The 15,509-nt window shown below is 45.0% G+C and overlaps 2 protein-coding genes across 2 annotated transcripts in view; both read right to left on the bottom strand.

Annotated features, from left to right (window-relative positions):
* The window catches only part of ROCK1 (Rho associated coiled-coil containing protein kinase 1), an 85,483-nt gene extending 80,912 nt beyond the window's left edge, over positions 1-4,571 (bottom strand). Inside the window, exon 1 of the mRNA XM_084507433.1 lies at positions 4,344-4,571. Within this exon, the coding sequence (XP_084363559.1) occupies positions 4,344-4,436 (93 nt within the window). The 5' untranslated portion in view covers positions 4,437-4,571. The remainder of the gene's footprint in view (positions 1-4,343) is intronic.
* On the bottom strand, positions 4,553-5,193 carry LOC311430652 (uncharacterized protein). Its single transcript, XM_084507434.1, has 2 exons — positions 5,103-5,193; positions 4,553-4,981 (listed from the first exon to the last, which is right to left on the bottom strand). Exons 1-2 carry the CDS (start codon positions 5,186-5,188, stop codon positions 4,591-4,593), a joined length of 477 nt encoding a protein of 158 aa, XP_084363560.1. The 5' UTR covers positions 5,189-5,193; the 3' UTR covers positions 4,553-4,590.
* Positions 5,194-15,509: the final 10,316 nt, after the last annotated feature.

Genomic DNA, 15,509 nt, shown 5'->3' on the forward strand with positions numbered 1-15,509 from the left:
TAGAAGGTACAACCTAAGATGCAAATGCAGTTCTTGTGTTTCCAAAGCCACCTTACAGTTGCATTTTACCTTTTATCATTAACTTCACATCAACATAGCTCCTGAAGTAAAGGTACTTTGACTTGCATTCTTTACTGCCCTCCCCATTTATTTACCAAGTCTTTAACCACAAGGTCTCCAAAAATGCTTTCCAACAAGTTTTAAGTGGAGAAGATAAAAAGAGGTTTAGTAACAACAGAGATTTAAACCCCAAATCCTAAAGTGCATGAGATCTTCTCATCTCTTCCAATGCAAGACAGATGAACATGAATTCATCTGTCCAAATATTAATTAGACATAAGAAAACCAGGTGAATCAATGTCTGCACTTGTGCATTTTTGTTAGAACAAAAAACGGAAGACACTAGATAAACCAAGTTTGTCATAAGCAGCACTCACTGTTACCAGCTGATTTGAAGCTAAACTGCTGAGCAAGTGAAACAGGACAGCTTTGAAGGCTGAGACCATCCGAAGTCTTAAAATCAACTACTCAAGTAATTGACAAAGTGTTTGAATAACCAAATTACTCGAGTGTCCACATAAGACATAGAAAGACTCTTTCAGAGTTGTTAGCAGAGCAAAGAGAGCATCAAGAAACTTCTTCATGAGACTTTGCTAGTTACATTTCAATCAATCACATGCATAAGCTGCCTCAGGTCAAGATGTGCCCCTGTACATCCACAGATCATATCCCTTCCTCCCCACTCTCCAAAACCTGGAAGCCTACAAACTCCAAGAATTTAGCAAGGAGCACCGAGAAAAAACAACGTTGTTATCCCAAAATCATAAAAGCATTCTCGGTGACTGTTATTTTCTCCTGCTTAACAGCTTTAATGGAACACTAAGCTGAAAATAAAAGGGACACGGTTTAGTGGGTGACATTAGTAGTAGGGGGATGGCTGGACCAGACGATCTTGAAGGTCTTTTCCAACCTTAATGAGTCTGTGATTACATTGCCCTTATCTGCATTTAGCACTCCAGTGGTATGCACCAGTACCTGACCGTCACACACCCTACAGCGTGACAACTCATCTAGCACAGCCTTCACGATCCTTATTAGGTCTTTCCAAGGCACAGAACGCTAGGACGTGGCGTGTTGCGAGAAGTACTACGTGATGCTGCGGCACATACTTCACCAGGAACACAGGCTCTGGCCTCCCCTTGGCTCATGCAAAGGACAACCTGTCTATCATTTCCCAGCCTCGTGCTAAATCAAGCCCGCAAAAGTCACAAAGATGCAAACAAATTTAGTTAAACAGTTGCAACTTACAGTTTTCTGGCTTTGCTTTTATTACAACCCTGTTTGTTTTCCCTTTCTCTTATGCACTTCTCCCTCCTGTGCCTCAGCTTTATTAATTTCCTTCCTGCGCCATGTAAATTGAAGTCCTCACTAGGTCTCTTCCGTTTGCTCTGTTGTCACAGCTCCTCTCCCACACCTTCCTGAATCTGTAATGCACCTTCCTTTCTAGCAGACCTTCTCCCCACCTGCCCTTCCCCCAGCCGTCTTTCCTTATTGTTCTCACACTACTTCACATATAAATTTAGGATGCTTCTAGCACACAGAAGCTAGCTTATGACATTCACCACAAAATAAAAAATAAAAAAGGGGGTTACAAAACTGGTTTGAAGTTTATTCCATACCTGCCTTCTACTCTACAGGGGCTACAAGCTGATGAGGGATGGAGGAATGTAACAGCAAGAGTGGAAACAAGATAAATAAAGCTAAAGAGTAGAAGTAAAAAGCTGAACTATCTTAGGAGAAACCAAGTGCATTGCTAAGACTGCTCCTCCCAACCAAAAGCATGTTTCTTGAAACTAAAGAAACTCCAGCATTTTAAGCCTGTATGTATAGAATATCAGATGCTGAATTTAAAGCATCTGTTCAATAGATGCTTTCTATCAGCCATATGTTACAACTCCGATGAGTTACCTAACACCATTGCTGAGAAGTGAAAAAGTAAAACCAATTCACGCCTTTACTCAAAGGAAAAGGGGTGTTTAGATTTTAAAGATGTTATAAAATCGGATAAACATTTTTATTGACTCTGATTGTATAAACTTGTTTTTGTTTCCTTTGTATTTGTACTGGGCCAAGAGACTGACAAGTTTTCTTAGCCTGAGGAGGAGGGGTCATCTTAAAAGATACTTCAGGTGCAGATCAATTACATCTATACCTAAGCACTTCTTCCTTTAAAACACACCCAAACAGATTATGATAATTTAATAGATACTTTATATCTTGAGCTAGGAATGACACCGGTAGCGTGAATCTTACCACGCAGTGGTATAAAATACTTAAACTCTTTAGAAGGGGTTTCATACTTCAGTTCTGCAGAAAAGAGCCCTAGAACTGATGAGAGATCAAAGTCCAGCCAGAAAGTGATACAGTGACCAAACACACACAAAAGCAACTTAATAGTTCACGTGCTTTTTTTTTTTTTTTTTAGAATATGCACTTTTGTTGTAAAAGAACTTTACCTGTAACTAGGGCTAACAAAAAAATAATTCTGATGGCTGTAATGTAAGAATCTGCCTTTAAAAGAACACTCAAAGGTATGCCAAAAATCCCAGAAAATTTCTCAAGTCTCCTTTTAAAGGACATTCTTAAGATCTGAGACGCAAATACACGTTCTAAAACTTAACACAAGCATGACAGGAAGCATCCCAATGAGTTCATTCCCAAAATGACTACAGCTTAGCTCCAAATTCTGACTAAAGTAACAGAAAAGGGGCAAATCCTTAAACTGATTAAAAGATCACGGAGTACAGTTAAAAAATACTATCAACTGCATTCCTGATATCTGAAAGCTCATTAGTACTGCTGTAGGAAGGCCCCCCCGAGGTATCGCCAGCATCAACACACAGACTAGGAAACTGAGTCGTGGTTAATGCAAAAACTCTGGCCTCTTAATTCATTTTATACCCTTGACTTCTGCCTATAGAGGCTGGGTGTAATAGAAGATTTGACAGTGCTGTCCTAAGTCATCAGAACTGACAAAGTATACCCTAAGCATCAGATCTGTTCTCATTAGCTGTGGCTCAAAGATGAAAGATATGTAAACTAGATCAAAAGCAGCAAGTTAACTGGAAGATGCAGCGCGCTTTCCTTAGCAGCAACAACATCCGTGAGGCCCTGCTTTTACCCAGGGAGGGAGTTTGAACCTGTCAACACCTCCAAACATCACAAATCAGTAAAAAGCTAGACAGAGTACACACTGTCATGCACTTATGCAGTCTTCCATGAGGTTCTTTTCACCTCTCCACTGCTTTAGGCTTACATGAGCTACCTGGTAAAAGCTGTATAGGGGAAGACTAAAAATGACTATTAGGAAGCATCGCCACCCCTCAGTCCCCCCATAACAGGGGAGTTCATCCTAGGCACCAATTCAATTTACTTGTTCTCTTTGTGACAGCAATAGACGGGGAAGAAGGGGACCCACCTACACACTTCCGAACTTGTATCACTTCCTACAAAGAAAAGAAATTCACTGGTTTGGCATAGAAGTAAGAATTACACTTTACAAGGTACCCATCTGCATCCCAAATAAATCGACTGGATTTGGCAGTCACTTTTGTAATCAGAACTAAAGTACCACTCACTTTTGTGCAAGCAACTGTCAAATGGTATTGGTTTTGTGTCAGGAAGTGTTGTGTTTTGCTTCCTTATGATGCAATTACAACACTGACAGCATTGCAGAGAGCCACTGAACCATCAGGTATGATCACGTAGGGAGCCAATTAGCAGACAATTGTCCACCCAGCACACCAACTCTTTTGATATGCATTTAACCCCTCTGCCGTGACTATCGTGCCACCTGCAAGGGTGTATTAATCTTTCAGCTGTATTTTACGTGGCATTAGTGCTTGCCAACGTCTACGCTAAAAAGGAAGCAGTCAGTGCTGCAGTGCTTAACCACAACATGAGAGGACTTCGCTCTTAAAAGGGGTAAACACTTTCAGACAGGGAATTGGTAGCAAAGCTATTTACAGTCGTTTGCTCGCACAGGGGACTGGCACTGAGGAATTACAGCTTTGCACAAAGCGTCCGCTGGTGTCGGTGAAGCAGAGAAAGGTGCGTGAAGTGAGAGGGATGACAAGCCTGAGGCAGGACCAGGCGAGCTCGTCCTTGGCATGAAATCCACTCTCCCTCGCAGAGAACTTCACGCGCCCATAGCTCAACGCTGAGTAAACAACACACCAGCGCGGAGCAGAGCAGTGACTCAGCCAGCAGCCGGAGATTCAGTCCCACAGGGTAAGAAATTTGGGGCGGACGGCTGCGGGGACCAGCAAGCTGTCCCTACTCACCAGCAAGCAGTCCACGTTCACCTCGGACTTGGGGTCCTTTAGAGTCACGTCGATTTTTTCGAACCGCGCCTCAAAGCTCTCCCCCGTCGACATGTTTCCAGGGATTGGAAAGGTCCCCTTTATCCCAGAGCAAAATAAGGTTAAAAATAAAAAAGAAAAGGGAAAAAAAAAAAAAGAAGAGGAACACGCACAAAAGAGAAGCCACGCAGCCCAGGCCGGGCTGGGGCGCGCTCCCTGCGGGCTCCCTTCAAGCCGTGAGTCCCTGAGGCGAGGGGGGCTGCTCCAGCTCCAGCTCCTGCTCCTGCTCCTGCTCCCGCTCCCGCTCCCCGGGGCGCCTCAGCGCCGTGCAGCCGCAGGTTTCCTCTCCCTGCCTCCTCTGCTCGGGCCCCGCTGCCTCAGCAGCCGCATCCTGCCGGCCGGGGAAGGCGCCCTGAGAGCCAGCGTAGCGGTTCTGGCTGCTGCTGCTGCTGCTCCTTCCTCCTCCTCCTCCTCCTCTTCCTCCTCCTCCTCCTCGTCGTTGTCGTCGTCGTCGCCCCGCAGCAGCAGCAGCCGGCGGCGGGTCGGTGCCAGCGTCCCGAGGGCGGCAGCTCTCCCTCCTCACCACCACCGAGAGAGGGAAGGTGCAGAAAGACACGAGCCTGCAGGGAGTAAAAAAAAAAAATGAGAAAAAAAAAATAATAAAAATACGAATAAAAAAAAAAAAAAAAAGAGGGAGGGAGCGCTGCGCCCCCGCGGGTGCCGGGCGGGGAGGCGGCTCACCTCACGGCGCGGCGGCCGCCAACATGTCCGCCTTCCTGTTTGAACGGGGGGGGCCGGCTCGGCCAGCACGGGCCGGCGGCGCGCATGCGCGGCGCTGCCCCCCCTGAGGGGAAGGGGAGGCGTGAGCGCGCCGCTCAACGGTCGGAGGGGGCGCGCGCGGCATGGGCCGTTAGGGGCGGTTAGGGGCGGTTAGGGGCGGGGCTGCTTTCCTACCCCTCCCCACTCACACACACACGCACAGCGCCTTCAGGTGTTAAAATGGCCAGCGCCTTGCTGTAAAGGTCGCTGGAAGCGGTGTGGGGCGGCAGTTGCCTGCTAGCTGGCTGCGTTCGGAGGAACAAGAAGCAGCATTCTACGTTTTGCCTTTTTTTGTCCACAACTGCCTTCATATATACATACACACACATATATATACACAGAATCACAGAATTTCTAGGTTGGAAGAGACCTCAAGATCACCAAGTCCAACCTCTGACCTAACACTAACAGTCCTCCACTAAACCATATCCCTAAGCTCTACATCTAAACGTCTTTTAAAGACTTCCAGGGATGGTGACTACACACACATATCAGAGACTCATTAAGGTTGGGAAAGATCTCCAAGATCACCTGGTCCAACCACTAGTTTCATTTACCTGAAAGCCTCATTTTCTGCTATGTTACACAAAACCATGTTAATGATTTGTTTGACACAGGTACATTCATTAGGTCCAACAAAGTAATATGCATATATCGCAATGTATATTGTAGAAAACAGCAAATAGAGAATCACAGAATCATTAAGGTTGGACAAGCCCTCCAAGATCATCAGGTCCAACCACCCCCTACCACCACTGTCACCCACTAACCCATGTCCCCAAGCACCACGTCCAACCTTTCATTGAACGCCCCCAGGGACAGTGACTCGACCACCTCCCTGGGCAACCCGTCCCTGTGCCTGGCTGCTCTTTCTGAGGAGAAATGCCTCCTCATATACACATACATATATATTTATAAGAATTACGTACACTTAAAGGGAAAATGCATGCTGTAACCACGTCATGCTCATGTTTGCTTTCCCTTGCCTTGTGCCAGCCATTACCACAGCTCTTTGTTTGGGAGGGTTTGGTCGCGCTTGGAAATGGAGATGCTCCATTTCAGCATCCACGGTCTGCAAAGAACAGCCCATGTGCTCCGCCAGCTACAGCATTAGGTCTTGTGATCACTCCATACATCATACAGCGAGTCGTCCTGGAAATGCAAAGGAAATGCTCCTTACAGACCTGATATCAAACAAGGTGAAAATCGCTGTTAGAGATGCAGAGCCTGATTCGCATCGCTTTTAGGCATCTGGTTTAGCCATTAAACACACACAGGTATGATGCCAGGCCTCAGCAGGGTGATCCCAAGCCTCTAGCTGAAACAATGCAAAATTCATGAGGCCTGTAATAGAGAAAGGAAGAGGAGGCCTGAACCCGCAGCTCGCAACCCTGAGTCATGCTCCAGATGCTGCTTATGAGTTTTGTCCAATGCATACGTGAAAATATATAGGTGGTCTTGGAAACACAAAACTTCTTCCATCCTTTCCAGGCCTCCTTTCCACAAAGCAATATGGATCGTGCCCCCTCTTGCCGAGTGCATCTTGCATCACTTTTTTACAGTGGCCCAGCTTTAACAAAACAGGCAGGGAGAAGCACTGCCCAGTACCTCCTCCAGCGATTTTGGTGAGGGAAGCTGCTGTGCTTGTGCTCAGCTGCATGCAAACAGTGTATTTTGAGCATGGCTATCAGATTGGGCTTTTCTCACAAGTATGGTAAAGTAAAAATGTCTGTCTGTCTGCCTCAAAACGCAGGAGAATTTGCGTGGGAGGTGGCTCAGCCAGCTGTCTAGGAAACTGTGAGCACTGCTTTGAAAATGTCAAGGGGAGCAAAAGGGAAAATAAAGTCTAATTTTAAAAACAGTTAGGGGTTAAAAGTGTCTGGTGAGATAAAATGCTCATGTTGTAACTCCAGAGTGTAATCTAATAGTTACTAATCCGGTGAACACTCATTCACGTTTGCTCTTGAAACAAATTTTCATGAGCTGCAGTCAGACTGTTTGTATCTTTATGATAAGGAACTCGCGTATTTCTAGCTTTGGACACTTAGGAACCATCTGAAGTTCCATCCTAGATAAGCAGTCATAATGCATCGAACACAATGTCTTACTTTGTGTTTGCTTCCGGATAACAAATAAACTAAAAATGGATAATTTCTCCTTCCTGCGTTTGTTGCGTCCCAGATTTTGGAATTTAGCTAGCTTTTGTTGGGTGAAATGGCAATTACTCGACACATGTTTCACCTGATAACGCTGAGCTGATTAAGCTTGCAAGCCTGGAAGATCTTTTTTTCTCTCTTCAAAAGCATGCAGCCTCTGATACGGGAAGGTGTCTCTGCGTTGGCTCCTGTCCATGCTTTGTACACAGGCAAACTGATTTCCTCAATAAAACAGGAATCATAGTCCTCACATGCACGTTATCTGCCTATTTTGTAAGATATTTAAATGTCTCTGTTATTAGTGTGATACAAATATGTGCAAAATTTGACAAACGTGTCAAATATGACAAATACTGAAAATTATGTCAAATTGACACTGACTTAAGAGCTGATTGCTTGACAGAGATCACAATTTCCTATTAAATACAAAAGTCAGTAAAACAATTACCACATTATACAATAAAAAATACATGTAATAGCATTTATCACGTAAATAACATTCTTGTACTCTACAGTAATAGGACTTCAAATCATAGCAGGTTTCAAGGTCACTTTCAGGACATTAGCAAAAAGCAAGAGCAAAACAGCAGTGGAGTACGTGGCAAATATTAGCGGGGCCCTCTCTGAGCAGGCACCGTGACTCCCCACACTGTCACAAAAAGAGCTAGGGACGACTAAGTGAGAGACCCCGTAGTAAGGTTAAAGGCCATCTCGATTTCGATTTCTTAGGTCACCGACTGTGAGTCTTTAAAAAGAGTACACCCACAGAAAGCGAGAGAAGGCGAGGATTCGCTACCTTCTGATGTAAGTACTGACTTCAGGAGAGTTACACAAGGCAGAAATAAGTCCACATCCTGTTCACCATATTAGGCCAAGTTGGTAACGTGGGACCTACCTTCACATTCAACTTCCTATTTAGTCAGCACGAAACCTGCAGCAGTTAAATCATGCTACATGAAGCCTGCCTTTGGTCCACCACCCTTTTTCCTTGTTTGCCATACAATATTGACTCAGGTTTGCCTCAGCTCTAGTCTTCAGGGCACTTAATGGTGTGGGCCAGTATCTCTTGAAGCTGAGTTGAAGGCTGTGGACAGCACACACAGTCCTTAAGCAAATCGTTTTGACAAACTGTGCACCAGAAAGGCCTTTGACAGGCGCTCTCAGTATTCCAAGCAAGGACTGGTGGCACGTCAGTGTATCTGAACTGCCCTTAGGTAATGACAAAGTCACACCAACACTGAGCTCTGTGTACCTGCAAAATCTGAAAAAAGGCTGTGCTAGGCGGCGAATGCTGGTAGCAATAGTAGCTGGAGGCTAACCGAAAGCTCCAGTCACGCTGCTGACCGCAAGTCTTCCCTTGCAGGCTGCATGCTGGAAAAACTGAAGGAATTACAGACTGTAGGTTAGAAGTGCAAGATGCTTGAGGTAGTGAGTACGTTAAAAAGTGGCACCAATGGGAGTGAGAAAACCGAGAAGTGACAGATATTAGTCATACATAACACTTAGTACAGGAGGAAAAGGCATTTTGGTTCTTCCAGGATGAGGAAAAATGTAGGAAGTAGAACAGAACAGAACAGAACAGAACAGAATAGAATAGAAATTGCCTGGACAATAAAAATTGCTAGCAAGAGAAGACAAATTTGGATATAATCAATCAAAAGAGAATTTGGCTTGGATATACTCAACCAAAGTACTATCTTTCAAACCTCTGTAGATGCTGAAACCTTGCAGTATATACCTATATAGACAAGTACGTGTCATTAATGTTAATAAAGATGGAGGGCTCCAGGCACATGACCTGGCATATTCTGATGTGTCCCAGCTCCTGGACAAAGTTTCCTGCTCTTTCCTCTTCCAGCACCGTGCACTTCCAGGCACAGCGGCACTACTGCTTTGAGCTTAGCACTGGAAACCTGGGGAGAAACCGGGGAGAACCTGCTCCTGCAGCCTGCATGTGGTGAGTGATGAATAAGAAATGGGGCACCTGGATCTTTGTTGGCTTCTCTTGAACGAGCTAGAAAAAAAAAAAAAAAATCACCTTTTGGAGATTTTGCAGTGTCCTGGTGTGGGCCACTGAAAACAAAGCGTTGCAAGCCGGGAAGTGAACTGGATGGGATCGTCTGCTCCAGTGCAAACACAGATGCGTCTGCTGCCAGCAGACAAGGGCATGGTTGTATAAACAGCTCCGTGTAGACCCTCCCAAAGCAACTTGTGCTGCATCTGGGAAGGAGGGGAGCTGCGAGCCCGGAGAGAGATAGCAATCCACAGGGTAAATATCTGGTCACCAGATGGCTCAGGCCAATATCAACCGCGAATGCGTATGCAGCGTAGGCTCCCTGTGCTTTTATGCTTTAAAAGCACAGAAAAAATACTGTGACCAATGTATGGCAAAAGCTCACAAAGCGATTTTAAATCAAATCAAAACAAAATTCCACTGGAATGCTGAAAGCTTCATACCTCAATAAGGACTATTTCCGTGGCAAATACTGTTTTCCCACTGAAGCCACTTGGTGGGTACAGAAAACGTTAAGATGCCAGAAATTCTTCTTCTGCCCTGGGAAAAAAAGCTTTTTTATTTTCACTGTCCTGGAGCTTAAAAATGGCCCAAGTACTTTGTGCCTGAAATCTTCAAAAACCCAAACAAACTCAACTCTCAGTCCGAACAAACAAACAAACAAAACCAAAAAACACACATGGAAAGCTTTAGCCTGAAAAAATGGTTTCAGAAAATTAGGATTATATTAAAGCAGGAGCTAAAAAATAATCTCCTCATGGTATCATCTATCAGTGTTTTAAACAACAGGGAATTATTTGTATCTTTTTATTTCCAGTATACGTAGAGTGATTACAGTCATTATAGACCTCTTTGTAGATTAAGCTATCATGAGTCTGACTTTCTGCTATTAATTTGTTAGCTATGAATCATCTACAAGATTAAGAATTGTTCTTCCTACTTCCTCAGTTCTTACTCCTAAGCTCTGTCCCAGAACAATTTTCTCCCACCCCACCTTATTCCTACTTCACCCACATACACATATCACATTTCCTGTGGCTGGATTTGTTCTGCAGTCCTTAACTGAAATTATTCTTCTGAAGGCAATAGTTGAAAAGTAAACCAGGCTGAGTTTAAAAGTAAATTAGCTTTGATTCTCCTGGCTTTAGTTTTATGTATATTGTCCTAAATATCTACACTGCCTGTAAATGCTTTGCTCTTTTGCTGAATACTGTGTCAAATCCATTAAAAAAAAAAAAAGTGTTTTTATCTTGGGCCTGGGAAATATTTAACAGTTTCAGGCTTCAGCAGATAATTAACTTTTAAATGACACATTCTGTAACTTTGCTGGAATAAAAGGTGCTGGCTTTATATGACCCTTCTGTAGACAGAATGATGGAAGTCGCATTTCTTGACACTCATCACCGTCAAAAGTTTTTCAAGACAAGTTATAGACAACCTTTTAATATCATGAAGTTTCATGTGATTGTATATAGTTTACATCTTACTAATGAACGTAAAACTTCAGGCATGCAAATGGCACCACATGTGCAGTTTTTAAAAATCCATGTTTCAAAGTACTGCCTGCGAGATACTTAAAAAAAGATCATTTTAAAAAGTTTTGTCACCAACAAATAGTTTGAATTCATGTCAACTGCAGGAATTATAAATGAGTCAATTTAGCAATTTCTGGGGGCCTTAAATAGTTAAATCACAGCAACTGAATTACTGATTTTGTTCATGCCCAGGACGTTCTTGAGTTCTTCTGCTAATCTCATGCCACTACGGACAGTCACCTAATTGTTATTTTACAACAGCATGACCACTGTAGTTGTGTTTCTGGAGCTCTATACACTTACAGCACATCTGTATGCTTCAAGGGAATCTAGTCTTAAAGGACAGAGAAGATTTTCATTTGATTTTTATTATAATTCGGCTTTCATTTGACCATAACAATCCAAGAGGTGTAAATGGAAGTCTTATAGGTATGATCATACACGGAAAACTGCATGTTTGAAAGTATGGGTGAGTTTTCTCAGGTCTAGAATCAAAGGGTTAACCTTGCTTTTTCTTCTCTCCCTCCCCTCCTCAGAGATAAAAGACACCAAACTTCCTACCTCTTGTTGCAAAACACCCTACATGTCTGTTGGGTAACTCAGCTCTTACTGCTTGGAAGGGGGTAATTTAATATCAGCTTTACCTCGTTATTACTCTGATTGCTTCAAGTCAGCGGTACTGCCTCAAACTGGTTCAAAAGGAAGAAATGGGCTCAACGATTCCTAATCTGATGAGAGCAAAACCAGCCTGACAAAGTGACAACCAAGGGCTAGGACCTGGCCTCTTCCTGAGGTTCATTTCAAAAGTGGAGTAGACCCAAAGTAACACGTCCTTAACTTCAAATTTCTCAGGCAGAGGGAAAAAAGAAACTCAGCCTTCTTTTTCCACAGGGCCCAAGTTAGCCCAGGCCTGGAGAATGGCAAAATCATCCCAAACTGTCCCTGAGCATGTGGGGCACCTGGCGCATGTTAGGAGAGCTTCCAGCTGGGCTAGTGGTGCAGCCACCTCACCCTTGGGCACAGAGCAGGATTTCAGCCCCACAGGGAGGCTGGCCCCACCAGCAAATCCACAGCAAATTACCCAACCCTATGGCAAATTTTGGATTCCCCTGCACATTCAATGCATGGGGTGGGTGAGTGAGCAGATAACAGGCATTATTCTGAGCTTGGTCATAAGGAGAAAGCAAGGAAAAGGGGGAAAAAAAGTGTTTAGAAACAGTCTAAAATACTTGTATGAACTTAGTTTTGTGTGTCCTACGTTTTGGCTTGGAATCTCTTCACCTTTCTGGAGTGCCTATCTCAGTAAGAAATTTTTTGAAAGGGCAGAGGGCTATTTAAAATCCTGTGTCCAAATCTTGTGCTGTAATCTCCTGAAAAGTCATGTTTATCCTTTCCTTCAGAGCAGATGCCTAATGACACAAAATAACATTTCGCAGTCTGACATAAGAATAGATTAGGCTGCCCTGTAAAGCACTGGATTAAAAAAAAGTACAAGCTGATTGACTCATTCATGGCCTGTGGCCATACAAATGCTTGCCAAGTTGCTTCTAGACAAAGTTGTGGCACCTTCACCACAGAAACAAAGGGCTGTGTGGCAAGCAGAGCTTTCCTTCAGGACTCTTGTGAAACAAACACATACCCGTGAAAATGCATATGCAAAAGCAGTGTTTGTAAAGAGCTACGTTATTACACTTCCGTAATCACATATTCCTCTCCGTATGACCAATTTCTATGAAGCTGTAGAGTAATTCAGCACTAAAATAAGTGTTTTTCAACACATTGCTAAAACTACATGTACTATACCCAAACCATCGTGGAGTCTGGGCTTGCTTTTGTGAAAATATCTTGAATTTATCTAATTTTAAGGAGTTCCTAGCACTCCGTTGCTGTGACCATGCCACGACTTCATGCAGGTTATGCTATCCGTGCCATAAAACAGCCACAGTAATCCCTGAACCTGCAAATATGTGTGCTGGAAAGGGAATTGCAGCTCTGCCCCCACAAGCTTACCCAGGCCAGCTTCGAGCTAGGTACCTGAGGTACCGACAGCAGGGAAACCAGCCTCCGGGAAACACCTCGTTGCTTGTTCTGGCCCCAAAGCCCGTCTTGCTGCAGCTTCGTGCAGCTGTGCTTCAGCCCCTGCATTGCACGACCACATCTGCTGGCCGTGTAGGGCACAGATAGGGTAAGGCCGCTACCCTCACGGGAGGGTAAAACGATGGCCCAGGACTTAAACTCAAGACTTTTTCACTAAACCAACCTCTGGCTCTGCAACGGTCTGGTTCCTCGTCCTTTCAGTAGTTTGAACGTAGCGATTGGAAATGTAAATCCAACCAATTCTGAAAATTCGTGCAGTTGTGGCAGTCAGTGCTCACTGATGTTATCTGCACTGTGGGGAAATACGCCGAGAATGTCTTGTGGCTGATATTTTTCCTATTTGATGACCACATGATTATTTTTGGTTAGCTGCTACTATTTCCTTCTTGAGTCATTCCTGCAAGGCACTGAAACGCTGCAGCCAGCAGTGACTGCGACCATCTCTAAATCAGATTTGCAAACCCTCATCGAGAGCATCCTCTGCTGAAAGTGCCTGCATCCTGCGTTTTGGCACTGCGAATGCTCCCCGTGTTTGGCATCTCATTCAGCATCACTGAGGCTGGAAGAGCAGTGGGAGAAAGCCGTCAGGAAGGAAAGGGAAAGGAGGGAAGAAACGCCAGCCTCGTGCACAGGGGGGAGATGATCTGCTCCCGGCCGGGTGGAGCTTGGCGCTCCCACCCATCTGCAGCAGCTGTCAGATCGTTTTATGGGGCCGTCTTCATAGCATCCGCGTGAGTACGGTGGGGCTGCCTGGCTCTTCCGAGCACACTCTCTGCTGCTGACTTGGTCATGTCCTGAGCAGGCTGTTGCAAAACCCCGCAGACTCCCCAAAATGACTCATGTCTGCAGGCATGGATGTCTGCACAGCGGCGCGGAGCTGCGCAGGAAGCCCGGGGGCCTGCCACCCAGCACCACGCAGCAGCTTGCTCACTAAAAGGAGCATCTCAGTGGAGCAGCCAGGGGCTAGGGGCTCTGCTGGCCAGCTTCCACGTGACATTTAATGGTTTCACCGTGATCCCACAGCACCGCAGGGGCTGCCCCTGTGAAATAAGTCCCCATTCACACCTGCAAGTGATTCCCCCCAGGGATGTGTGGTGCTGGAGCGTGGTCTGCCCTGTACCCCCAGCTCCCCACACTTTGTTTGTGGCGTATTCTGAGCTGGCTGCTTTTTCGACCCACAGTGTGCAAGACCTGTCCCGCACACAACATCCTACCCCGGGAGAAGTAGCTCATACATTACTCATACATAATTTCAAAACTGTGGGTAAACTGGATGGTTTCGTGCTCCCGTAGACGTATGACTTCATCCTGTCTGTCTTGCCGACTTGCTACACGAGCGCTGCCAGATCTGCATGACGCTTCTGTGTGCTCCAGCGGCAGCTACGCGCTGCCTTATCGCCAGCTGAGCACGAATTCCTGCCTTATCACCTGCTAAGCTGAAGGATCAGTGCGTGCTGAAGTGGAGGAGCTGTGTGGGATCTCATGTTTGGTGTCTGCCGGTAAACTAACCGCAGCCAGTTCCAATAACCTGGCTTTTCTTAAGATTTTGTTTTGGTTTATTTTACTTACCATTATTTAAACAAACAAACAACAACAACAACAACAAAATGATTGGTATGACTAAATCAAAGCCTTCAAAAGCCCTGCAGACTAATACAGTAACCTTTGCTGTTACTGTCACTAAGGGATATGAAAACCTTAGGCAACCCAGCCCATTTGGAGCCCTACAATTTACACTCTAGCACCAAAACTATGAACAGAAATTGTTGCCTCCTGCTTTGTGTGCTTCCTCACTCTGCTTCCTAGCACCTCTTTCCAAGCCTGTATTGAACGATCGCTTTACTTACAGAAGATAACATCTATAAGACTCGTCTGGATTTTTTTTAATGTTTGTTCTCCTGTCATTGCATCAAAAGAAAATAAAAAAAATAATTACAAAGCAGCTGCTGACAAACTGATATTGAAAAATAATAGATAAATTTAAACATCTTTCACACTCAGTAGCTGTTTCTAGCACTCTGCCTCTATCCTCAGGCTTTAATTAAATCTCTCTCAGAAAACAGAATCTGCTGGTACTTGACCTTTGTTTTCAGCAGGCGCAGCACAAAAGGCATATAGAATCAATGACAATGCACAAAACGCAACACACTCCAGCTGTCACTCAGTGCAGCACAATGCTCAGCCTTCATGTGGAGAGACCCCGGCTTAGGAAAGGATTCAAATAAAGCCACGACTCTCTTCTCTAGGTCAGCTCCTGAAGAATCACGACGGCTACTTCAAGCTGACTACACACGGTGCAGTCCACCAGCACGCAACACAAAATGCTGCTGCAAAGGCAGTCTCTTTTTCTCACTGCAAAAACTTCATCTCCCTGCACTCTTTATTTGCTTCCTTCCTGCCCCTTACCCCACCCCTGCGAGCTCTCCATCCTCTGCCTGAAGACCGTACCTAATCTCCCTGCTCCCATTTCTGCTCCCATTTCCCCTTCCTCCTAGCAGGGCAGCCCCCGGCCAGCTTCTCTCCTCCT

Source organism: Aythya ferina (genome assembly GCF_964211825.1).
Source record: "Aythya ferina genome assembly, chromosome: 2".
In the NCBI taxonomy this organism is placed as follows: Eukaryota; Metazoa; Chordata; class Aves; order Anseriformes; family Anatidae; genus Aythya; species Aythya ferina.

Excerpts from the sequence above, each read along its gene's own strand:
- LOC311430652 (XM_084507434.1), bottom strand. The coding sequence starts at position 5,188 with ATGCGCGCCGCCGGCCCGTGCTGGCCGAGCCGGCCCCCCCCGTTCAAA. Across the intron at positions 4,982-5,102 it reads GGCGGCCGCCGCGCCGTGAG|GCTCGTGTCTTTCTGCACCT; the intron begins GTGAGCCGCCTC and ends TACTCCCTGCAG.